Here is a 26983-nt window from a genome sequence, read left to right on the forward strand (position 1 = left end):
TTCAAGAATAGTTTCCTCTCAATCTTTTCACCCGTGTTTAACCCTTGATCGCTCTACAAAGTGTTGTCTCTTCGAACCCTCTTAACCTCAAGTATTTATGCACCGAGATCCCTTGCACACTTGAGCTACACGGTATGAATTTATAGACTAGTCAAACTGTCGTTTACATTCACCTAAAAACAGTTCAAATATTAAAAGCAGTTATAGTCGTTGAGTAGCTTCATGTGCAAGTAATCTCTGCAAATTGAGTTTAATTAATGTCAATATATTTACAATCTCCACCTTGACATTAGAACTCTACCGCCCATTAGTTCATTAGCAAGTTAGTCAATAACAATATATCTTTCGAGAGAAGCACAACCTAAGATTGATCTGAAATGAATCATAACCTAATTGAAAATGAATACTAAAGAGGTAACAAATAAAGCATAAAAAAACGGCAATCGTTTCCAAGTTCATTAAAGACCTAAATAAACTCTACCTTCCAACATTTTAACCTTACGAGCCAATTACATACGTGCATGAATAAGACAACACAACATGTGATCAAACAAACCCACTTGAAATTAGCATCTGGTTCACTTGTTGGCTCTTTCAGCGCACTTGTTTAGGCACATGAATAGGTACTCTTTCCCAATATTTCAGCTACTACGTACATCAAACCTTTTACTATTTAGTTATTTATATATTTTTGACATTTTTTTTAATTACAATGTACTATATATATATAGTCTATAATTAAATTACTTCAGATTTCACACATATTGTTATGACATAATTAAACTCTCGGCCGTTCAAACTAAATATCCCCCCCCCCTTTAATAATTAACAAAAAAAAAAAAAAAACGCCTTAATTATAACAACAGAGATATCTAATTGGTTTCACCACTTGATTTATTAAATTATTAAATCGGCTGAGCTGAGTTTCATTCCATATCAATATCAAACAAAAGAAATCTTTCTACAACGTTGCATGGGTCCCCAAAGCTAGAATGATATACGTCATCTCTGATCCTGATATCAGCTTGCTTGGAGAGATATGTGTCAGATTCTCAAGACACGTGTTTTATTAATTAGTTAATCAATAAGTGGGAGACCTGAACTGCAAAACTCACATGCTTTTCTTTCTGCTCATCGTCCAACTGTACTACCAATTTTGGGTTCTTGGTCAACTCTGCATCTGCTTGCTTGATTCCATTGCATGTCTTAATATATAGCACATCGCAAAATATTTAGTCACTTTCACGTAAATAACTTGATGCTTAACAACTCAATACGTAATAGTATTACTGTTTGGTTATTATCAATGACAATATATATATACTATGTAGAGCTTGGTCAAGAATCACTTGTGTTTTTGCTATTTAAATTTATTAGGAAATTGAACACTACTCTTTAGAGTTATAATTGTACCGCAATAGCTCAAATTCGATAAATGTATTTCAAGTGGGCATTTGTTTTAGTTTTCTATTTCTAGTATGTTTATTTTATATAATTTAAACCCACTTTAGTTTAAATAATTATGTATGAATCTAGTAAGATTATTTGTCTCTGCATTCTGCTAAATATGTATATTTAAGGATTCGATGCAATAAATGAATGACGATGGGAAATGATAAAGATAAACATAAAGCGAGATTGTGAATCTTAGGAAGATATTTAAAAACTAAAAACTATAGGGAGTCTTCAATATAAAAGCCAATCTTTGTTCAGAAAATAAGCTTAACATATTTCAACTTGTGAGTGACGAGATTTTCCAGGAAAGCAGAGATTTTGTAGAGATAAACACAAATAAACTAGTTGAGAGAGCATTGACCATATTGGTCATTGGTCAACCAAAAACTTGTGTCGGCTTGCGAAATTAACTGGCATCAATATTGTGATTCCTTTGTGGCTAGATTCTCAAGTACATTCAAAATATAGTTGAGCACTTGAGCTTGAGCCATATAAAATAAATGATGACAATACAACAAGTTTGGACACTGGTGAACTGGACCACTATGTAATTATTGGTACTCTTATTTTCATTATAAGACAAAGAACAGTTGGACCACTTGATCATAATTATTGTACTTATAAAACAAAATTAACCTCATACCAAGACTCAAATTAAATGTGGCCACAAAAAGAAAAAAAAAAGGAAAAGAAAAAGAAAAAAGAAGACAAGGAAGTATGCAATGTGAGGTCTTATTTTCTTAACACCATTTATGAAATCCAAGCCATTTTTCATCATTCTTCTACTACCCCATAAAAAATGGACCACTTTCTTTTTTTACACTCTGAATTCTGTATTCCACGTGGAAAGTTGAAGAAGGCTCAGAACCAAACAGAAAACTTCCATTACCAAATTTATGGGAACCATTCACACAGCATGTAGTTAGTTAGTGACTAATAATAATCAAACATATTTCACTACATCCTTTCACTTTTCTCAATGAGCTTCTTATGTCTGAAATGCTAATAGATTTACAATCATTTCCCACCGGATATAAAACTCTATACCCATTATTACAAGCTCTCGCATTTTTCTTCAACATAGCCAACCAAGAAATTAGGATCATATAATCCATTAGTGTAGATAGAACTCTCAAACCTTCAATATTGCTATTATTATATCATTAGAACAATTTACAATCATTTTTACGTACCGGAGATTAAACTCTATACCCATTTTTACAAGCTCTCGCAATTTTTCTTCAACATAGCAAAGTCAAACCAATAAATTAGGATCAAATAATTCATTGGTGTAGATAGAACCCTCAAACCTTCAATATTGCTATAACTATATCATTATAATTCAACACTTAAACGGTCTCTTTCCCTTTCTTTCCACACACAAATTACATACCTTACTAGCCCCCCTTGAAAAAGCCCATTCTAAAAAAAACATTGAACCCCTTCATTTCCCAACTCTCTCTCACACTCTCTTAATTGAGCTGTATTTGACTGTTATTATCGTCGTTGCCGTTGACTCTCTTGTCCTTGTTGTTCCCTTTGAGCTTGGCCTCGGCGGACCGCCACTTGTGAAAGCGGCCGAAGAGCACGTCCATTTCCTCAAGCGTCCTTCCCCGCGTCTCAGGCATCAAAACGAAGAAGAAGACGAACGCAAAAGCCGCGACGCTCATGAAGAGGAAAAACGCGCCGCCGATGGTGATCGCTTTGTAAAGCGAAATGAAGCTCATCGAGATCGCGCCGCTCGTGAGCCTGTTGACCGCCACCCCAGCGCTGGTCCCCTGAGCCCTCAGCTGCATCGGAAAAATCTCCGAGCTGTAGACCCACGTGATGGGCCCCATCCCGATCGAGAACGCCGCCACGTAGGCGAGCACCATAGCGATCGCCAGCACCAGAGCCCACTGGAGCTTCTCGTCGGACTGGTCAATCACGGTCAACGCCATGCCCAGAGTCCCGAGAGAGGCGATCATCCCGGCCACGCTGGTCAACAAGAGGGGTCTCCGACCGAACCGGTCAAGCATGAACGTGGCGACCAATATGAACATGGTCTTGACAAACCCTACGGCCACGGTGGCGAGAAGAATCTTGTCGTCTGAGTTGATCCCGGCTTTTTTGAAGATCTTGGGGCTGTACAGTACCACGGCGTCGATCCCCGAGGCTTGTTGGAAGAAGTGGATTCCGATTCCGGTGAGGAGGACGTGGCGGATCGCCGGAGTCGGGTGGAGGAAAAGCTCCCGCCAAACTCCTTCCCCGTGGCTCCGCTTGCTGACGTGGACGACGTCCTCGTCGCAGTTCTCGGGGATCCCGGCGGCTTCTTTGATCTCGGAGAGTCGGAGCTGGGCTTCTTCCGGCGTGTCGGAGGTCTTTCGGAGGACTTTTCTAGCGTCGCCGAGGCGACCTTGCATCACCAGCCACCGCGGGGACTCCGGCATCGCCAGAACTCCGACGGCGAGCATTACCGACGGGATTGCTCCGACGCCGAGCATCACGCGCCAGTTCATGTTATTGCCCAGCCCACGGAACGCGTAGTTTGACACGTAGCCCAGTAGAATTCCCGTGTTTATGAACACCTGTAAAATAAGAGTAAATGTTATTGGAGTAAAAAAAAAATATTGACATTGTAAGACATGAAGAAAATATGTATACGAAATAAAAATATTAAAAATAATAATTGGAATTATATGGAGGGCAGTCGGTATGGGTCTTATACATGTATAGAGTCTATAGAGTGACAACGAAGATATTGCATTTATTATAATATATTAATGTAGATATAATTCGGTTTCGTTTCAGACTTTCATGATGTACATCATTTACAAAGCAGAGAAAATTATTTTTTTGAAAATTCTTGAAAGGGACACATCAAGAAAGGTAAAGAATGACGTACACATATTAAAAAAAAAATTAAAAATCATGGAGGGCAATACTTTTGATTCAATTTTTTTGAACAATTACAATACTTTTTGATTCATGGTTGTCTTGTCTTACACTCTTACGTAGTGAGTAACTAATGTAGCATTCGTTTGTATACTATTATTTTTTTAATCTTTACTATGAATATATATGTATTTTTTTAAAAACTTTTCAAGATACGCTGTTTATTTAATATCAATGCAGTCAATATAGGTTGAGTTTATAAAAAGTAATAACATTTTAAATCATTTTCAAAAATAAAATATATAAGCACCAAAAAACTAAAATAAATAAAAAAGCAAGTCACGGAGCACAATATATATGTAGGCATAGAAGATTTTGTCAACGCTATGATAACTATGCCAAGATAACATATCTATATATATATACACACATATACACATATATATATACCTCAGGGAAGGATGTGAGGAATCCCCGGGTCGACGCCGGAGAGACCTCGGCGGTGTAGACCGGAGCGATCATGAGGGCGTAGCCGACTCCGATTCCGGCCACGAATCGGCCGAACATTAGGAAGGCGTAGTTTGGGGCGAAACCCATGAGGATCGCTCCGGCGAAGAATATTGCTCCGGCGAACACAATGGTATATCGCCGCCCTATCCAGTCGGAGGTCCTCCCGGCGGCGGCGGAGCCCAGAAGCGAGTACACGTTCAGAATCCCCATCAGAATCTCCACTTGAAGGTCGCTTATTTTCAGGTCTTTTTGGATGTATATCACTGCCCCGCTCATCACTCCTATGTCTGCACATACACCATATATATATATATATATATATATATATATATATATATATATATTACTTAACAATAGAGCTCAAAAAATTCCAAACCAGTATACGATCTTGAAAAGTTATTCAAGATAACGAGTCATTTCGTATAAAAAAACTACTATTCTCTTTAAGATGAAACTCGGTGATAATCAATATATATATAGCACACATATACATATATGATATATACATAGTGAATGAATGTGTTGTGTGTCCATGCTGTTAATGGTAATTTTAACAAAAGGAGTGAAAGTTTGAGTATTCTGGTTTGATTAGCGAAAAAGTGTATTTAGTACTCAACTAATTGAGAGAGAGAGAGAGAGAGATTTACCGTAACCCAGTAAAATGGAGGTCATGGAAGCTAAGATGGCACAGGCAATGGCAAAGACGTTCCTTTTGGGTCTCTTTTTAGGGTCAAAGTCTGCGATGGTTTTTTGTCCAACTCCATTGTTGTTGCTGTCCTCGTTACTGAGAATTTTCGGGTCAGCCATAATTGATGTGTTTATCTTTCTTTTCTTTTCTTTTCTCTGGGAGAGAGAGAGAGAGAGAGAGTATAGTTAGAGAAAGAAGAAGAAGAAGAGCATGTATGTATATGTGTTTATCTAAAGAACGGGAACTATTTGTGCGGAGACATATGGTTGAGGATTAGAAGAGTGGTTATATAGACAAAGAAAATGCCGAACTTACGTCACTAAGACTTGGACAATTTAGATCAGACTCTCTCTCTCTCTCTCATACATAATTCTTGCTGCTTATTACTTCACACATTGTTAAATAAACAAATAAAATTATTTTGAAAATGTTATGTATAAATAAATTACATGAAAATTTGCTTTTATTATATAGTGACTGGCACAATATTAAATCGAGTCTTTCAGAATATGTTCCTAATCAAATAAATAAATTAATATGAGTATAGTATCCTGTGTAATTATTAGTAGTACTTTCTAATTTAAGGAGATTGAAACATTACTATTTTAGATCCTTATGTTAAAATTTTAGTCTAATAATTTAATAATTAAATAAATAATTTAAATTAAAACAAGAGGCATACATACTATAAATATTTTTTGCAACTAACCAATTATCTACTTTTTTTTTTAAATGATCTAGCTCAAATTCTATTTTATTAGGGAAATATATCCACCAAACTGAAGTAATTAATTTAATTAACTTTGATCCGATAGTCTATTTTCTTGCTAAAATGAAACTTTAGTTATATTTTAAAAAGATGGTGCACTATTGCATTATTGGCCTAATTGCCCCTACGTACATACTATATTATGTGAAATTCATGAGTCTATATCTTTAATATTTAAATAATTATACTATAATTTTAAATCAAAATAATCCTACACTATTTGATATAGTTTATTCTTCCATTTATTTATCATTAGATGTATTAGTGTGTGTGCGTGCGTCGGGAAGAATAAATCGCGCTCCGGCATATCACATTATCATTGGCTTAAGTAGGTGATAGATAGCGAAGATTCGATTATTTAACGAAGAAAAATATGTTTAATAGGTGTTGGAGAGCAGAGATTCAATTATTCAACGAAGGAAATGACCAATATCGACAACCACCACTATCAACCTGATCTTTTCTTAAGGACTTTTGGGGAATGAGGTATTTCGGGTTTTACCTTTCATCACTACGGTCCTTCTTGGACCGTCAAAACGACCCGATGTTCTCTTTGTAATTCAACAAACTCTCTAGAGATCATGATATTTTAGTTTCATCTTTATAGCCACGGTCCTCACGAGACTGCTAAAAACAACGTTAACAACCTTAACGGAACCCGTAACATTTCAAGTTCATTTCTCTTATATTGACATGTGTATCACAAGTGTTAATCCGAGAATTAGGATTAAAATAACAACACATCGATTTCTATCAACAAAGAAAATAAATTACATCGATTTGGGATCATGCAACTTGCTTTGTACTTGTACGACAATAACAAACACAATTAATGCTTAATTTGTGTCTATCAGCAACGACACTGCGTTTCATTGTCCGTATTAATTATATATTTTATTCACTATTTCCAACTATGATCCGCAGTCGACATAGTGTTGCTGTTGATGTGTTTGTATTCTTCTCAAACTAAAAAAAAAAGCACCATAAATAACTTTTATTTTAAATTACTCGATCTATATGAACTGAAATTAATTAATCTCGATGGGAAACAAATAGGATAAATTGGTGCCTCCATGTATTGAGGTGATAGTTAATTAAGGGGTTTTGAAAAATCTCAATATGGATTAAGGATAAGAGAGAATTAATTTTATAACAGTGATTGATTTTTTTTTTTTAAGGAGTGATTGATTTTAACTTTTGAAGATCTTCTGTGAGTAGTATGAAAATCTGACTTTTTCTATATATATGGCCTCTTTACTTTTTCTCAATGAATTTATAAAGGAAAGATACCTTGTAGATACTTAGGCATGTGCTACAACGCATTCCAGAAAGGAGTTAAAATTTGGAGGTCGACATCAGGATTGTGTTCGCTTAATTAATTGTATTTAATGTGAAAACGATCTCCTATTAAACACACATATCAGCGGATTATTGCGAATGCCTTGTCAATAAATTGGTATATTGATATTTGATTGGTTATAGCTTAATTATTCAAATCATTCTTCCACAAAAAATACACGCAATGATCATATTCGATGGGAATTGAAATTTGAAAGTTGAACAAAACATTGTATATGAACGGTAGATTCCAGCGTCTTGCGCAGGATTATATCAAACAAGCATTATTTTTTGTTTGTTTGTGTGCAATTATAACTCATACGAAATACCACCCAAACAAGACAAGTGATAATACCATTTTTCTTTCTACAAGTAGGACGTAGGATCAAATGCCGCTAGATGCATTGTCCATATTTATTTAAATTTAAGTTGTATTTATGTGATAGTATAATAGATTCTCATATTTATCCAACTTCATATTTATATATATATATATATATATATATATATGTTTTTTGTAGCATCGATTAATAATGTCCTCCTAACTTAAAAAAAAAAAAAAAAAACTTATACAAAATAGTATTAGGGCGGCACAAACAAACCGGTAAAGCCGTAAACCAGACCGGACCATTAGTTTTTAAATCGTTGGTCCGGTTTTAAATGATTTATAATTTCATCGGTCCGGTCCGGTTTGAACTTTTAAACGGTCCGGTACGGTCTAAAAATTTTAAACCGCGGTTTAGACCGCACCGGACTGATTAGTATTTAAATAAAAAATTAATTAAAAAAATATGTCTAAAACGGTCCGGTCTAAAAAGGTCCAAACCGGTTTAAAACAGAACCGCACCGGTTATTATTTTAGAAAAATATAGATAAAAAATAGGTTAAAATAAAACGATCCGGTTTAAAACGGTGTAAAACGGTCTAACGGTCCAAAACGGTCCGGTGTAAAACGGTCTAAAACGGTTTCAACCGGACCGGACCGTTATAACCGGTTTGGTCCGGTCCGATTTTTTTTTCTTATTTGGTCCGGTCCGGTTTAATTTTTCTAAACCGTTTAAACTGCTTCAGTTTGATTTTTTGATCGATTTTAGATTGGACCGGACTGTGCACACCGTTACGAAAATACCATAGACAACAGTCTTTTCCTCTATTATAATAATAATAATTATTATTAGATTCAAGCGTGTTACGCAGGATTATAGTAAACGGGAAGGGTTTTATATGATAAACTGTATTAATTGATTTGAGGAAATGAAAGAAAAAAAAGTGGCTAGCTAGACTTTTTTTTTTTTTTTTTAATTAGAAAAGTAGTGGCTATACTTTCTTCCTTGAGTCAACAAAAATGTGCTTTTAATCTATCTTATCAAATCAAACTATCAACCCCCCACTTGTTGCCTTTTCAAACTTGATTATTACATTCAATATCATATATATAAATAATTATTTATTGATTTATACCAAATTTAACATATAATATTTACTTTATTAAATTTTATATTTTATTTCATTTTAAATAATAAAAATTAACGAAAGATGTATTGTGATTTGTGCTTAAACTATATTCTGTAAAATACTTATATCTTAGTCATAACTTTTTTTTAAAACATGGGCTCAAACGGATAGATGAACAACATCTGTTCGTTGGGTATATACTTTTGATGCCATGCTGTCAAAATTTGACTAAAATATTGAGACAGAAGATAAAGAGTATTGAGTGGGATTGGATGAGATCTTACAAGAAAATTATAGGAAGGATAAAGAATTTATTTTTAATATAATATAATTTGAATAAAGCCGTTACAAAGGCTCCAAGTTTTAAACCGTTGGATCTCACATGTAAAGAGATCCAACGACCACCTTTATAAAACTTAAAAATTAAATTTAGACAAACGGATCTATCATAATTAGACATTGGGCGTGTTTGGCACAGCTTTTTTAAGCATGTTTTTGCTGTTAGCAAAAACCAAACTGCAATATTACTGTTTGGTAAAACAGTTTTTTAAAAAAATTTCAAAAGCGATTTTAAAAATTGTACATGAGTCACAAAATCTACGAATCTTAGCTTTTAGAAAAAGCGTTTTTGTATTTGATATAAAATTACTCTAATATCCTCACGTGATTATCCATAGCACTGTTAAATATTTATTTATGTTATTTTAGTTTTTTTACTATAATATATTTATTTTACCAAACGTAAAATCAGTTTTTGTTACCAACAACAACTGTTTTATAAACAGCTTACCAAACACCTGTCAGTTAAAAAAAAAACAGTTTTTTCCAAAAACTAAATCTAAAAGCGTTTTTTTGTAAAACAAAGCTATATCAAACGATGCCATTGTGTTTCCACAAATGCGTTTACGGAAACAAAAATTATGTTAACATAAGTTCGTCAAGAGCACTGATAATCAACAGCACGTCAAAAAGTGCGTCATGTTTATTTTTTCCAAGATCAATAAAAAAAAATGGTTACAACACTGATATCGCTGATTATTATCATTATTCTTTCACCATAAACGTACAGATGGACGGACACACGAACTTGTTGACCCAAAGATACATGAACAGATTAAGGTAAGGGAATATATATTGGTATATTATTCTAACTAATTCGGTGTCATATATGAGAAACTTATGAGAAATTGAACTTTGACCTCTATTTCAACTTGTAGAGGTTTCAACTTGTATTTCTATTAGGATTGCGTATCTTTATGTACACGTTACTTGTCGCATATGTGTTATAAAATGTTGAAATATTAAGTATATATATTACTTAGATAACTACGGGTATAAAGTCTTTCGAGGGTGAGCTTAGCTCGAGTACGTACAATAAATAATTTATTTTCAACGATTCCGACGAAATTTTTGACAAACTTCGATTTTCATAAAATATTTGGCACTGTAGCCCCTATCACATGTGTGAGCATTAATTAAAACTTATAAAGCGACATATGACCAATTATTTACATACAACGACAGTTTTCTGAACAATATAACAGTACATCGACTCTCTCTCTCTCTCCCTATCTCACACAGACACACAAACACACACACTACTACATACATATGATATATTAGTGACGGAGCCACTATAGGCCCGGGGGGGGCTTAAGCCCCCCCTCAAATTTTTTTTTTTTGCATTTTTTGCCCTTTTTTTTAAAAAATTACTTAAAAATTTATACTTTTGGCCCAATTTTTATAAAATTTTTACAATCAAGCCCCCCCTGAAACTTTTTTTTCAAATTAGCCCCCCCTGGTTTGCTTGTCTGACTCCGTCACTGGATATATATATATATATATATATATATATATATATATATATATATGTGTGTGTGTGTGTGTGTGTTTGTGTGTGTATTTGTGTGTGTGTGTTTGTGTGTGTGAAGTGTGAACTAAGATATATTTTCTTTACTAATAAAAAGTAAAAACACTTCACGTATTTATGCTTTAGTTTAGTATACCATAATTAACGAACTTATTTAGATCGATGAGTTATTCCATCACGAAAGTGTACGTGCATATTTACCCTACCTTTAGCCTTACTGTATATTATTATACGTTTGCTTGGAAATTACAAAATTCATTATTCTCTTCTCCCTTAAGTTGTTCGTTAACTCTAGTTCTTAATTAAAGAGCTAGGAGGGTTCTTTTAACAAACAAAAAAAAAGGAGCTAGGAGGGCATAAAAGAAAAATCAAACAAAAACAGACGATTGCTTATTTCAATATCTGTTTGAATCAAAGATGTATTAATAATTTAATATATAGTCGCTGGAACGAGAAAATTCAACTACATGATTTTATATTGGAATTTATGCTCCTTAGTTGATCGGTTAGCGGGATTATTTGACTTGAATCTAAGTAAACATATTGACCTCCTGAGACTTGATCCGATTCGGAGAAAATTTGTGATTTTCCAAGGCAGATTGGCATATTATTTGTCTGGTCTCGTATTTATAATCAACTGACAACACAACAACAAGAAATGGCATTTTATTTTGAGGTGCTATTGCAAGAAAAATAATAATAGTCTTTGATGAAATCGTTGTTAATTAATCGCAGGAAAACCTTTACTACAGTTCACAAATTGCAATGTTTGTTTAATGTTAAACAGATAATAACGGGTACATTTGTGAAGTTATATGCCAATGAAATACTCTTATTGTGCGAAATGAATGTTGTCAAATTTGAAATTTGGATGGTGTCTATTTTTTAACGAGTACTATAATTTGGCACTTTTTTTTTTCTTCATTAGCGATTTTTAGAATTTAAAATTGATACGGGAAAGGAATTCGAAAATTTTGTATTTTAGTTCGTGTGATTTTATATAGAATTATCACTACTACAAAACTGAGATTCTACAACGCTTAAAAACAGTTTTAGAATGATTCTACAACGCTTATTAAGCGTTGTAGAATCCAGCGTTGTAGAAGCTTCTACAACGCTTAGGGATCCGTTGTAGAAACACCAAATTTCTACAACGCTTAGTCGTAAGCGTTGTAGAAACACCCAGTTTCTACAACGCTTAGCCATAAGCGTTGTAGAAACACAAACTTTCTACAACACTTATGTTAAGCGTTGTAGAATCCCTAGTTTCTACAACACTTATTTTAAGCGTTGTAGAAAATGGGTTATAGAATCCAACATTTGTAGTAGTGTATATGAACTAGGCCACATGAAACGTTAGGATTTCAAAATTGTCAATGTTTCTACAACACTTATGTTAAGCGTTGTAGAATCCCTAGTTTCTACAACATTTATTTTAAGCATTGTAGAAAATGGGTTGTAGAATCCAACATTTGTAGTAGTGTATATGAACTAGGCCACATGAAACGTTAGGATTTCAAAATTGTCAATGTTTCTACAACACTTATGTTAAGCGTTGTAGAATCCCTAGTTTCTACAACATTTATTTTAAGCATTGTAGAAAATGGGTTGTAGAATCCAACATTTGTAGTAGTGTATATGAACTAGGCCACATGAAACGTTAGGATTTCAAAATTGTCAATGTTTGAAGAATTCGTAAAAGCAGCCAATTTCGCTTGCGTGGCAATTCCATCAGATTTTCAATATCATATATGCCCTTGGACGTTTTTCTAATTCAAATAATATACGGTAGTTTTGCTTTTGGAATTAGCAATTAAATTGTCGACTTAGAATACTTTAAATTTCTCTTTCAATAATGCTCTCTCTCTCTCTCTCTCTCTCTCTCTCTCTCTCTCTCTCTCTATTATAGAGATTCCTCTATTGAATTTCTCTAAATTCTATAGCCATGGACAATGGCGAATAACAACATCAATTTGTTGTCTCTAAGAGTCGTCTTCGCTGCATCATCAACATCAATTTTGAATTTTTTTCTTCTAAATCGTATTCAGTTAATAATATGTAATAATTATTAATAAATATTTCAGCTTTTATGAATTTTTTTATGATAATTTGTAACATTTTCTTTTTCCAAAGTTGTATAGTTAATAATTGATAATAGGTTTATGATTTTTTTTTTTCCTGATTTTGTATTTAAAATTGGTGCAGTTAATAGTTGTTAATAATTGTTAATATGTTTATGTATTTATGGTTTTCTGTTATTTTTCAAACTCTCCAGTTTATTATCGCTAATAATTTTTTTTAGATTAACTCGATTTTATTTAGTCTCCTGGTTTTTTGTCAACAGAGAGAAGAAATCACGTTAATAATGAGATTGTAATCATCAAGCATATTTCTTTTCATTTTTTATTCATTATGAAAATATACACATCTAAAATGGCAGCAACAATTTTGTTTACAACATTTTCATTCATAAAATTCATATATCTGATCACATGGAACATTTAAACTCAAATTACAAAGAAATCTTGTAAAGATTAAATAATAGAGACGAATCATTGTGTCGATAGATTAAACTCATGTACTCACTCGAGAAGAGACCTCACATACAAGAAGTAGAGTCACCCAAGTTAGATGCTTGAGGATACAACGTTTGCCGAATTGATATTTCAACCTTTCAAGTTAGACTATTTTACTAGAGGACCTTTTTATATGCTGAAATTTAATCCTTTAAATTCAAGCGTATCATTGATTCTGTCTAAAATTAGGTGAAAATCAGGCAAAAACTATCAAAATTTAAAATCTTAAAATTTCAGGAATTACTAATATACTAGTGTAACGATAAATGATAAAGATTAATATACCAAAATCCCCTAAAATCTTGTGAAATTTACAAATTGGTGATAATAGGTATGATTTTGTGTGTATTCTGACGAATCAAACACCTTTATGCAAACTAAATACGTAAAAATATATATAATGACAATAATAATAAACATATATATGCAGTTCATATTTACAACTAAGTGACTAACCACTCGCATAAGAGACCGGAATTCAGTGCAACCTTTTTTTTTTCTTCTTCTTGCTAGCATTATTTTTCAAGAAGTTACACTGAGCGGTGGTGATTAAAGACGTGTGGTTCGCTGTGACCTCACTCAAGTACAAGACATAGGATTGACAGAAGAAAACAATAAAAAAAAATAAATTAATAGGCATATATTATAAGCCTGTTCCCATAACGAATATGGGTCCACGTGCCTGATTGGAGTTTGAAAATTTTGGATACGCCAATTCCAGCTGCTGCAACCTCTTATAAGTCCATATATATAAACATATAACATCGGTCAGAGTCTTTGAACTTTCAAAGATAATATATTAAATTATAAAATGGCTTTGTTTATTGATTTGGAGAGTAATATATGTGATAATTATTTGTCAATTTTGACGGACGTGGCCTTGTTTATATCCTATAATTTAGATAATGAAGACTAGGACTAGCAATGGTTTAGAGTAAATTAGGGAGCCATTTTTGTTTTGCTATATTAATTAATAAAGTTTTACCAAACGTGTAACAAGAGAGATCGAGTTGGAACACGTGTACGTGTTATAACGATTTGTATGGCTTATTTCAATTCACGAACATGCATAATATTCTCTTTCACGTGTATTGTTTATGATGTGTGAACTTTTTAATACAAATACATAATGTATATGCTTGGAATTTGGTGATGGTCGTGTGTTTGAGACATGGCAAAGTATTTAAAAATTAACAATAAATTTTTATTGATAACATGGAATTTAGAATTTCATTGGACCAAATCCACTGAAAACTGGAGGTAGTTACAACATCACATGATATTTGTTATTTTTATAAGAGTTATGTTGTCCAATTATTGAATTCGTAATCACGAATTATAAGGCATATGATTAATTATGCATTAATTTTTATTTTAAATACTTCATATTCAACTTTGCGTTGGCATGGTAGCTGAAAAGGACAATATAATATATGAAAGAAGATAATTGGATTCTTCTGAGTTCAAGCTAAAAAGTGGCAATTGTCCGTATATTTTCGGATTTAAGTTTTGGAGAAACCCTTGAAATATTCAAAATACTTGCATCATTTCTAATGATAAACTAGGTTATAAGCTTGACACGTAATATGTACTTATTACATACGATACAAATTATCACGTTATCGTGATTTACCTTTCTAATTTTGAGAAAATTTAGAGACAACGTGGAGTACTAAGCTTGATGTAATTGTTTTAGGAGAAGACGGTTGACATAGTCACATAAATAGGCTAGAAATATTATATATATATATATATATATATATATATATATATATCTACTACGATAAGAACGTGGTCGTAAATGAAAGTGAACAAAAACTTAATTAAGAGAGGGATTATTTGCAATTTCCAATTGTAATGTTACACGTTCCATTTTGTGTGTATGACTTTTACAATTAATTTATTCTTTCATACTATTTAATATCTTGACTATAAAACAAATGCTTTGAATTCTTTTTTGTATTTAGGTCCATCGATATGCGTGACCAGGCTGAGCCCTATAATGGAGATGGAATAATCGGCTCATTGTGGGTATGTGGTCCATTTCGGTGGTTTGGTTGTTGCGATCGAGTCAACGATGAGGTCAACTCTCACATGAATGTATATTCTTCAAAATTGTACTATTCTTATCAACCCTACACAATAACGTCATAAGTATAATGCTTAGTTCGTAAATGCTTATACAAATAATCTTACTTCTACAGATGTACGTGTAGGATATATATATATATATATATATATATATATATATATATATTTATTGACGTTGCGTGTTAAAGAAATGGACTTCCATCTCCTATGAATTATATGTATACATATTTTTTTCGGTTTATAATAAAAACTTAAAAAAGAATAAATTAAGGGGGGAAAGGACGATAAATTGTTGAACTTACACAATTTTGTTTACATCGTCACGCATATGTCTCATTTGAAGATACTATTTCTTTGAATAGCTCAATACTTAAATCTTTATCATTTCTAGTTTTCACTTACCGTGCCGTGCCATTCTTCAAGATTTTTCGATGATTTTAGACCAAACCTTTTTTTCTAAAACAGACTAATCAATCTATCATAATAAAACATAAAAAATTAAAAAAAAAAAAAAAAAAACCTTTTTGTGAGAGTTGTTGATGTATGGGCATGTGTAAGGTCGCTGGCCTTTAATTTATCCCCTTTTTTTAATCCACCCGTCTTTATTTTTGGGAATTGTGAGTTAATCATATATTCATACCCCACGTCATTCAAGTTTACTAGTGTAAAGCTTTCACATGGTTAATTTCTTAGTAGTCATGTTTTGTTTGGTTTGACTTGTTTGTTAGGGCTGACACTAGATTTATTTGATTTTTCAATTTTCATCTAATATATTCATAACAAAATATAATATCCATATAAAATTTAACTAAAAATTAAAAGTACAATATCAATGAACAATATATGAGTTTAAAAGTGATTTACAAAGAAAAGGTGTACATGGATGGAGACGAAGATATTCAAAGAAATACTTATTCCTAGTAGAAGCCAGACATACAAGGTGCTCGAGGAGAACTAAATCAGAGGACGTAGACACGAGACTTCTCTCGTAGAAGACTGAGAGATTCACAGTGGATTGATGAAATTAAGTGAAAAGTTGAAAAACGTAAAGAGCAGTCAATTCTCTAAGTGAAAAAAGGTCCAAGGGAGCCATAAACACCCTCAGACAATCGATCGAATTTAAAAAGCTGGACCAGTCAACCTGACCAATTTATTATTTTTGACATACCATTGATTGTTGTTTTAAATTGGTCTGGTTATCATATAAATTAGTTTTCAATCAATTTTTTACAATCTTAATATGTTATAGATTACTATGCTTCTCCTCTATGACGGTTCTACTTGTTAGCATACGTTTTTAGTTTATGATCCGAATAGTTTCTCATTATACACTTTATTAAACAATCCAATAGGACATATGTTTTTAGCTTCTCCTCTATGGATTAAAGTTATGTCTTTGAGCTTATGCTCAGACGGTTAATTACGAGTTATGACATTCCATTAGGACATTTAACCGTAACAAGTGTAAATATTAAACAAGATAGGGGTATCTTCCACGACGTATGCTTAAGGAACCTCTCTCTCTAAAAACCCTCTCTCTCTCTCTCTATAGCAAATTAGATCTAGATCTAGATCTAGCGGGGGTGAGCGCCGCCGCCGCCCCTCTGGGTTCGGACGCCGTCGATGTCGCGGCTCCGGTCCGGAGGGGAGGCCGATTCTCCACGAGACCCTTCTCAGTGGATCCGTCGCAGAGGCCGATTCTTCTTCGTTTCTTCTTCGTCGCAGAGGTTGCCGAGCTCAGATCCGGCGACCGTCGACCGTCGAGCTCAGGACCGTCGACCGCCGAGCCCAGATCCGTCGACCGTCGACCGCCGAGCTCAGATCCGGCGATCCCAACCTCTCTGACCACGCTCCAGAGGCTGGCCACCGCCAAGAGCCCCGCCCCCGCCCTCGAGCACCCCTTCCATCACCAGAGCTCCGGTCGGCACCGCGTCACCACTAGGCCCGGCCTCGCCATCGCCGCCCCAAGCGCCGCCGCCAGCTAGGCGGTCCGACCCTCCTTCGTCGTCGCTTCCTGAAGGTGTTCCACGCCGTGGGTTCGAGTCTTTGAAGCTTGTCGAGTGACGGGTTGTTTGGGTCTTGATTACGTTTGTTCTTTGGTGGGGTCTTTTGTGTTTGTTTTGATTGTAATTTCCCTGTTTTCTTTGCTTTTTGCAATAGCTATCTGTTTTCTGAAGTTGGATTAGCCATCGTTCAGCCTTCCGTTATGGAATTCCTGTTAGACAAGCGTTTATGCAGGTTTGAGACTCTCTTCCGAGGTCTTGTGCTCTTGGTTGTTCGGGTTTGCCTATCAACCATAGAGGTTTTTGTCAAAGAGCTGATGTTATGCTCGATTAATTGTGTGCTTTGTTGGTTTTCCATTGTTGGATTCCAAGCCACGTTTAAACCCCTTGATCGCTTTCATTTGATCATATCGATGGGTTCGGTTCAGTCCGAGATCATGAGCATCTCTGTTTTGGGACTTTCAAAGTCTGCATTAGTGATTGTAATCACTTCTTTCTAATGGAATTCTCGGTTTTCCCTAAAAAAAAAGTGTAAATATTAAACATTTTTATATTTATTTTATTTGAAATTCTTTATATTATTGTAAAACGAACGTTGGAGTACAACTTACAAGGTTTGCTTGCTACAGCCTACAAAGTCAAACATATATACAATATACTAATTTATCGTACTTTAAAATTCCCTTTTTTTTTCTCTCATGACTACGTGTACATATTTTCATTATACATAAACGTACGTACATATAATTCTCCGTTACACGATATGATGTATTTTTATTTTTATCCATATATTACCTAGTCTTGAACAAATTGGCAATGGTTTAATTCAACCTATTAAAGTTTGAATTCCAAAATCTCTCATTGATATGGTCGCTATCTTGACAGCACGTAAAAAAAAACTCAGTATATCATTTATTATATATTTATTCGGCATATAGCATATACATCGAAACCAGTTCCTTATTGACTTACTTCTTTAAAAGGGAACTACAGTCTACGGCTAATTAAACTCGTATATAATATATAATATCGATAAAAAAAACTCGTATATAATATTTACATAAAATCTATTTAATTATTTATTTTTCAGCTGAGCTATTTAGTGCTACAAAAGTCTACACATGTGATATAAGATGTTGACTTATAAGTGCCGTGAAATGTAATACATTTGTTGGGTCTTTTTCTGATGTATCTAATATTTCGGAATATGTTACAATTATATAATATGGTTATATTTTTATTTGGCCACTTGGTCTCATACCCACATATTAGGGGTCAAATTTGAGACTCCGGTTAAAGAGAGGCGTTGGAATTCATTTGGATATAAAGAATTTTACCCGCCTCTTATTATATATTCCCCTTATTTATTGTTTTTTTTTTCATTAAAGAAAATTCATTCATAATAAAATGCGGGCGTTGTAGATTTGTAGCTAAAATTAAACTATAAAATTGGGATGTAGTCAATGTTCGTAAACTTTTAGAAAAATAGCTAATGACAATTATATTTGACTTAAATATTCATATATTAAACATGTTATAATTAACAAAAAATGTAAATAATTTAAAAATTCGACAATTAATGTACCAATAGTGAACTCCGATGGAATTCTACAGTTGTAAACATGATTTTTCATCCAACACAATGGGTCTATTTTTGAAACTCTTCTCGCTACAAATCCGTAGGATTTGGAATCACTCAATTTCGAGTTCATATGAGGAAGATATGGATTTTTGAAGTTTTGATGAGAAAAAAAAACTATATGAGAGAGAAAGTGACGAATCACTGTAGCAAAAAAAAAAAAAAAAAAAAGAAGGACAAAATATGAAATTTTGCTGACTTATTTAAGTGTCACCTCATCTGTTTGGCTATTTTCCTAAAAGTTTTCAAACGTTGGCTATATTCCAAACGTGATGTTTGGAATGAACTAATAAGTTACGAATTTCATAAAATGCTACCATGAGCAAAATACAACGAAAAAGAAAATCACAAAACATAAACCGACCAGTCAAGGCCGGCCCTTGCCTTTGCGAAGTTAGGCCCACGTCTAAGGTCTCAAAATTTTAAACAATGATAAAGGCTAAAAAATATCTCTTGTCATAATATTGAATGCTCATAATTTGATCAAACATGTAAATATTAGCCTATTTCTTCATAAATAGATTTTTTAAGAAGCCAACTCTTAAATTTTATCTAAAGCCTCAAATTATGTTGGATCGGTCCTGCGACCAATCAAGTGGAAAATGTTAACTAAGAACTATCGAGACGTACCCGAAAACTATTTTTCTAAGAGAAAGGCATATGTACAATTTTTTCTAAGAGACAATGTTAACTATTCAGAGAAATATTTTTCAAGTCAGCAGTATTATGAATACAATTTACATACGTATCATTAATATTTATATACAAGCATCGCCTAAAAACAATACGTAGATCTGAGGTCTGTTTTATATATTTTATCCTTTTAATAATGTATTGATTTACGTGAGGCTTGTCTAATAGTCGTTGCTATGATGTTTTTACCATACCAAGCTACCATTTTAAATTCGACCACTATTGAATTACAGATACATCATAGTCATATAGATGTTCAAAATCATCAATTTCAAAGGGGGAAAAATGCTAATTCTAAATGCTATTACAAACACAATTTTTTTTTCTTTTGAAAGGAACAAACACAAAAGCTACAAAGAGGGATACATATATATGCTCCAACTAACAAGTCACGTCTTTATCTATATGTGTTTCAGCATTTGGTACACATAAAAAATATTATGGCCAAACTTTCTATTTTCTAAACTTTCATTGTATTGCTTGTCAATTTCAATCAAATAATAAGTCTGGCTAGTTATCATTCATCGCCATCACATAAATCATAATTTTTTTTTTTTCACACTATCAGATAAGTTTCAAATCACCGTCGAACATTTCATCGTCACCGAAACAACTTAATTACGTGTAATATACATAAATTCACAAACTTTTATTTTTCTGGACCTTGGATTATTAATGAGCTTATATTAATTATGGTTCTCGAAAATAATCTCTGAGAAGATAGAATGAGGACTAAACGTGGCCTAACGGTTTTAAAAAATCCACTAATAAATTATAAAAAGAAAACAAATATCATTCATTCATTCTTTATAACGTAATTCGACCCGGAAAATTACTCTCACATAAAAATGCCAATTTGTCCTAAAACACGAATTATAACAACATTAATCACGTAATATATAAAAAATAATTTAAAAAAATCAACTAATAAATTATTTAAAAAAAACAAATATCATTCATTCATTCTTTATAACCTAATTAATTTTCTTTACTTAAAAACACAACTAAAAACACAAATAAAATCTGAAAAAAAATAATAATAAAAAAACACAACTAAAATATGAAAAAATTAAAAAAAACGGCTTCGGGAGGTCGGATCTCGTCGGAGACGGTCAGATCGTCGGATCTCGTCGGAGACGGTCAGATCGTCGGATCTCGTCTCTTTGAAGACCATCGGATTGTGTCGGATCCCGTCGGATTCCATCGGATTCGGTCGGATCTCGTCGGATCCCGACCGAATCCGATGGGATCCATAAAAAATTCCTAGATTTAAAAAAAAATAAAAAATTTCACCTATCTTCTATCATTCAAATCAACCCTAAATAACTAATAACCACTCAAATCTTCTATCCTATCAATCCTACACTAATCAAACCATGAAAAAACCATTAAAAAACTAACCTTTTTTGTCATTTTGAGGTATGGAAGGTTATGGAAGTTTGAGAGCTTGATGGAGGTCGGATTTATGCTGGTGGGCGTCGGATTTTGTGTGGTGGACGTCGGAACTCGTCGGAGACGGTGTGGTTTGTGAAATCCCAAATTTTAAGCTTTAATAAAAAGCTAAAATTTTGGTGTTCGAGTGATGTTAGTTTTTTTTTTATAAAGTAGTAGTGAATGATTTTTTTTTATGTGGTAGTTTTTGAAGTTTTTCTTTAATATATGCTTTAGGGTTTTTTTTAAAGTTAATATACTCTATAAATTACAAAATATGGATATTATATATAAAAATTATATGTGTATAAATATACATAGTTTACATATATTGATATATATATATATATATATATATATATATATATCATAGCTATGAATTAAAGGTCATATATATATATATATATGTACGTAAGTAAAAATATATATATATATATATATTATAATATTGTATACTATGTAATATATACATGTGGTCTTATATAATATAAGATAACGTGTACAATTTGTATGATTAATAATAATAGATACAATAATAGTAATTATTAATATATTAATAATTAAAAGTAGGATTAGGGTTTGGGCTTTTATGATTTGAGCTTTTAGGGTTTAATTAAGTCATATTTAAACACCTCCTCCTCTTTTTTAACGCTTCTTCTCTGCTCTCTCCCCCATCCCTATTTTGGTTTGAAAATTCGTAACCCTAAGGTATGCTTTCTTTCTCTCTAGTTCGGATTCCTTGAAAACGATTTCTTAAAACGCTTGTGATGGTTTCAAAAAACTTGTTTTTGCGTTGATTCTTTTTGGAAACGTTAGTTTTAAGTGTCTTCTATCTAAATCTGCAATCGAAAAATATTTTTATAAAATACAGAATATTTTCGGATTATTTTCAAATCGGCGCACAGACCTGAGACCTATTCCCGATTTTCAGACTTTAAACGCTTACTGTGGATTCAACAAATTTGGTTTTGTGTTGATTCTTTTTGGAAAAGTTAGTTTTAAATGTCTTGTATCTAAAACTTTAATCGAAAAATATTTTTATGAAATACAGAATATTTTCTGATTATTTTCAAAACAGTACGCTGACAGTTTTTGACAAAAAATTTAAAGATAGTTTTAGCAATTCTTCTATTTTTAATAAATAGTTAAAAAATTATTTTGGCCGTAATGTCTTTACAAAAAGTGATCCAAATTATGTTTTATACGTACTGGAATTTTTACAGAAGTTTTCTCAGAGTTTTAATTTTTCACCGAAATCCTAATAGCCAAGGGTATTTTGGTAATTTCACGTTGAATGTCGTTTCTGAAAATTTCCAGAACTTAAAATATGTCTTGAATACTTTTCTCAGCTGATCCCAATAGTCTTTTATTCCGATTAGGTTCCAATTCTCCTAGAGCGTACAATTCCTTCGACGATCTACGATCGTAACTCTCGATATTCAGGTGAGAATAATCTCACTGCAACACAGATTAGTTCAAAATAAATTTGATGAGTGTTTATTCATGATATGACTTGTTTATAGATTTATATGTTTGAGTATGCGATTTGTTATTTGATTGCGTGACTAGTTGAAGTAGTTTGTGATTTATGTGTTGTATGTCATGTGGTGTTATGTTAAAGTATATTTGAGATATATGTTTTATTCTAGTCATGTTTTTGGTATGAGAATATATATAAAAGTTTTTATGCTCATCTCATATCAGCATGTAACGTAAGATTCAAAGTGAAAAGATTAAGTTAAGCAAGGGAGTCATACCGCCTCGAGCTACGGAGGTATTATGGAGAATTTCTCGGGGCGAGGCTCAAATGGGGAAATTTCTCGGGCCGAGGCCCTAATAAGTTTATTAGCTAGATTGAGCGAAATGTGGGCTTTGCAACCCCATATCTTCGTCTTTAAAGTGATCACTGAAATAGGTATGACTACCCTAGGGGCACCCCGAACTAAAAGTTGATAGAAGCAAGAAAAGAAAGATCAAGTCATCAATTAGTTTAAAATACTAATAACCGGCTCATGCATTGCATTACTTTATTTTGTGAGCTTTATATTATTCTCGCTGAGCGTAAGCTCATCTTTTCGAAAAAAATATACGTATGTGTCGTAGGGAAACAACTCGCAAAGAACTGAGTAGGGTGGACTAGCGGCGTCGATAGCGAGAGGGCGGGTCATGGTTTCCATTCACGAAATAAGTCTTCCGCTACGAGTTTTAAGAAATAATTTTTAAAGGTTTTTTTATTTTCATTTACTTCGAAGTTTCAAAGAGTTTTATATTTTGGTTGAGATTTAGATTATGGATTATGTTTCAGTATATTTGCTGTTATGTTTTGTTTTAAATTCGTATTTTCAATTTTGGTTTAGTACTTCTCATGAAGTGCTCAATATGCAATCATCATTTTTTAAATGCTTTTGTTTCTTTTAAAATCTTTAAAATTTTAGTTCGCCTTGATTCGATGTGTTGTAAAAAAAAAAATTTCTCCAATTTTTCTATAAACAATTTTCTAAAGTTTAAAAAGCAAGTAGAAGTAAGACGGTCCGAAAAGTCGGGTCGTCACAGTTGTAGGGAAACAACTCGCAAAGAACTGAGTAGGGTGGACTAGCGGCGTCGATAGCGAGAGGGCGGGTCATGGTTTCCATTCACGAAATAAGTCTTCCGCTACAAGTTATTAAGAAATAAATTTTAAGGTTTTTGTTTTCTTTATTAAGAAATAAGTCTTCCGCTACAAGTTAAGATTTTCTAGTTCATTAAAGTTATTTTATGGATTACGTTTTATTTTCTAGTATGTTGGTTTAAATTGAGTATCTCATAGTTTTCATATTTGGTTAAGTACTTCTCAAGATATTTTGAAATGCAATCTATATGTTTCTTTAATGCTTTTGTTTCTTTTTAAAATCTTTAAAATTTTGGTTCACCTTTGCACGATGCGTTTAAAAAAAAATTCCTCCAAGTTTTCTAAAGGATTTTCGAAAGTTTAAAAAGTAAGATAAGTAAGACGGTCCGAAAAGTCGGGTCGTCACAGTTGGTATCAGAACAACGAACCTATGACCCCCTTCGCTATCGATCGCACGGCTTCCCCCTACTCAAGTAAGTTAGTACTTTTTTTTGTTTATATCTTAGTCGTAATTTTTTTTTCTTAGATGGAAAACGTTCAAGCTGCTCGTGGACGAGGTAGAGGAAGGCCACGAGGCCGAGGTAGGGGAAGAGGCAGAGTTGTCGCTGATGTCCCAATGCAAGATGATCATCATGCCGTTCCGTTTCCCGAACAACAAGGAGCAGCAGTGAACCCCGATGGTCCAACCCCCGCACCTCAGCCAGCGGCCCAACCAGATCTTGCGGTGCTCGTTACTACATTACTGCAACGTATCGAAGCTCAAGAAGCGGAGATACAAGAGTTGAGGAACCACCTCCCCCAAGTGAATGGAAATGTGAGAGATGATCAACAAGCACCACCAGCACCTCCTCAAGGCGTACCTCAGATGAGCCAAGTTGTTGTGGCTGATGATCTTTTTGAAAGGTTCAGGAGGATGAGAGCTCCAGATTTTGAAGGATCGGCTGATCCGTTAGTGGCCGATGAGTGGATGTCAGAGATGAAGAAGATCTTCAACTTCATGAATATCTCGGAAATTGAGAAGGTCATATGCGCGTCTTTTGTTCTGAAGAAGGATGCACGATACTGGTGGGAGACAGTAGCAACTAGAAGAGACACGCGCGCTATGTCTTGGGACGACTTCATCGAGGAGTTCAACAGTAAGTATTTCAACATGCGCGCGATGAACACTCAATAAAAGGAGTTTATGGAGTTAAAGCAAGGCACAATGACTGTAACTGAAGCTGTGGGAAAGTTCAACAAACTGGCAAGACTATGCCCTCACCTGGTTCCGACCGAGTCAGAAAGAGTTCGAAGGATGATGGGAATGTTCCGACCGGAACTGGCTCTAGCTATTGATAGTGGAAGTCATCCATCATCCACTGTTGCAGACTGTCTCGAACGTGCAATGCGTGCTGAATACCATTTGGTTCAAGTAAAGGATGAGCGAGACCGGTACATCAAGGCACGGAAGGAAGAGAAGACTCAAAGTAAGGGAATATGCAACAATAAAAAGTCCGACGAGCGTCTCTTCAACAACCAAGTCGACAAGACACTTCCTTAAAGATTGTCCGAAGCAGAGCTTTGAACAAAACAATAAGAATGGGCAGCTTAACTTCATTCAAGCTGAAATTGAAGGGCCACAGATTTTTCAGGGGCGACTAGAAGCACCACCAACAACTCAGACACCACCGTCGCCTCAAGGTCGCATCTACGCCTACACTAATGTAGATGCCCTAGCCAGTACCTCGAATGTAGTAGCATGTCAGATTACTTAGTCCGTCATGATGCCTTTATATTGGTTAACTCTAGATCAACACACATTTTTTTGTGTGGAAAAGTTACGATGTTAGGCAATACTGTGGAGAAAACTAGACAAGTTTTAAGGACGTGGCATCACCGTTTGGTGATGTTTTATCATTATCATAGTACTGCTTAAAACAGTGTCGATAATAATTAGTGATCAGAAGCTAAGGATCGATTTCATCGACCTGTAGATGAAAGTTTTCGAGATCTTGAGAATGAGAATAAGACAAGAGAACGCAATATTCCGAGCTCTTTCTTGAGGGACTTGCTATGTCCGAGTAATAGTTCTTACAGTTCTTCTCACCGTTCTTTGTTAATTTTCGGGACGAAAATTCTAATAAGTAGGGGAGATTGTGAAATCCCAAATTTTAAGCTTTAATAAAAAGCTAAAATTTTGGTGTTCGAGTGATGTTAGTTTTTTTTTTTTATAAAGTAGTAGTGAATGATTTTTTTTTATGTGGTAGTTTTTGAAGTTTTTCTTTAATGTATGCTTTAGGGTTTTTTTTTTAAAGTTAATATACTCTATAAATTACAAAATATGGATATTATATATAAAAATTATATATATAATAAATAAATTATGTGTGTATAAATATACATAGTTTACATATATATATATATATATATATATCATAGCTATGAATTAAAGGTCATATATATATATATATATATGTGTACGTAAGTAAAAATATATATATATTATAATATTGTATACTATGTAATATATACATGTGGTCTTATATAATATAAGATAACGTGTACAATTTGTATGATTAATAATAATAATAATAATAGATACAATAATAGTAATTATTAATATATTAATAATTAAAAGTAGGATTAGGGTTTGAGCTTTTATGAGTTGAGCTTTTAGGGTTTAATTAAGTCATATTTAAACACCTCCTCCTCTTTTTTAACGCTTCTTCTCTGCTCTCTCCCCCATCCCTATTTTGGTTTGAAAATTCGTAACCCTAAGGTATGCTTTCTTTCTCTCTAGTTCGGATTCCTTGAAAACGATTTCTTAAAACGCTTGTGCTGGTTTCATAAAAATTGTTTTTGCGTTGATTCTTTTTGGAAACGTTAGTTTTAAGTGTCTTCTATCTAAATCTGCAATCGAAAAATATTTTTATAAAATACAGAATATTTTTGGATTATTTTCAAATCGGCGCACAGACCTGAGACCTATTCCCGATTTTCAGAC

General features: G+C 33.5%; 1 protein-coding gene across 1 annotated transcript; it reads right to left on the reverse strand.

The window, feature by feature from the left end:
- Positions 1–2749: 2749 nt before the first annotated feature.
- On the reverse strand, positions 2750–5804 carry LOC149387652 (polyol transporter 5-like). The gene is made up of 3 exons (XM_089623070.1): positions 5487–5804; positions 4780–5126; positions 2750–4022 (listed from the first exon to the last, which is right to left on the reverse strand). The coding sequence occupies exons 1-3, from the start codon at positions 5644–5646 to the stop codon at positions 2928–2930; spliced, it is 1602 nt and encodes a 533-aa protein (XP_089479196.1). The 5' UTR covers positions 5647–5804; the 3' UTR covers positions 2750–2927.
- Between the last annotated feature and the right edge of the window lie 21179 nt (positions 5805–26983).

This window comes from Urtica dioica, chromosome 8, assembly GCF_054948205.1.
Source record: "Urtica dioica subsp. dioica isolate 48M chromosome 8, U.dioica_male_clone48M_v1_H2, whole genome shotgun sequence".
Taxonomy (NCBI): Eukaryota; Viridiplantae; Streptophyta; class Magnoliopsida; order Rosales; family Urticaceae; genus Urtica; species Urtica dioica.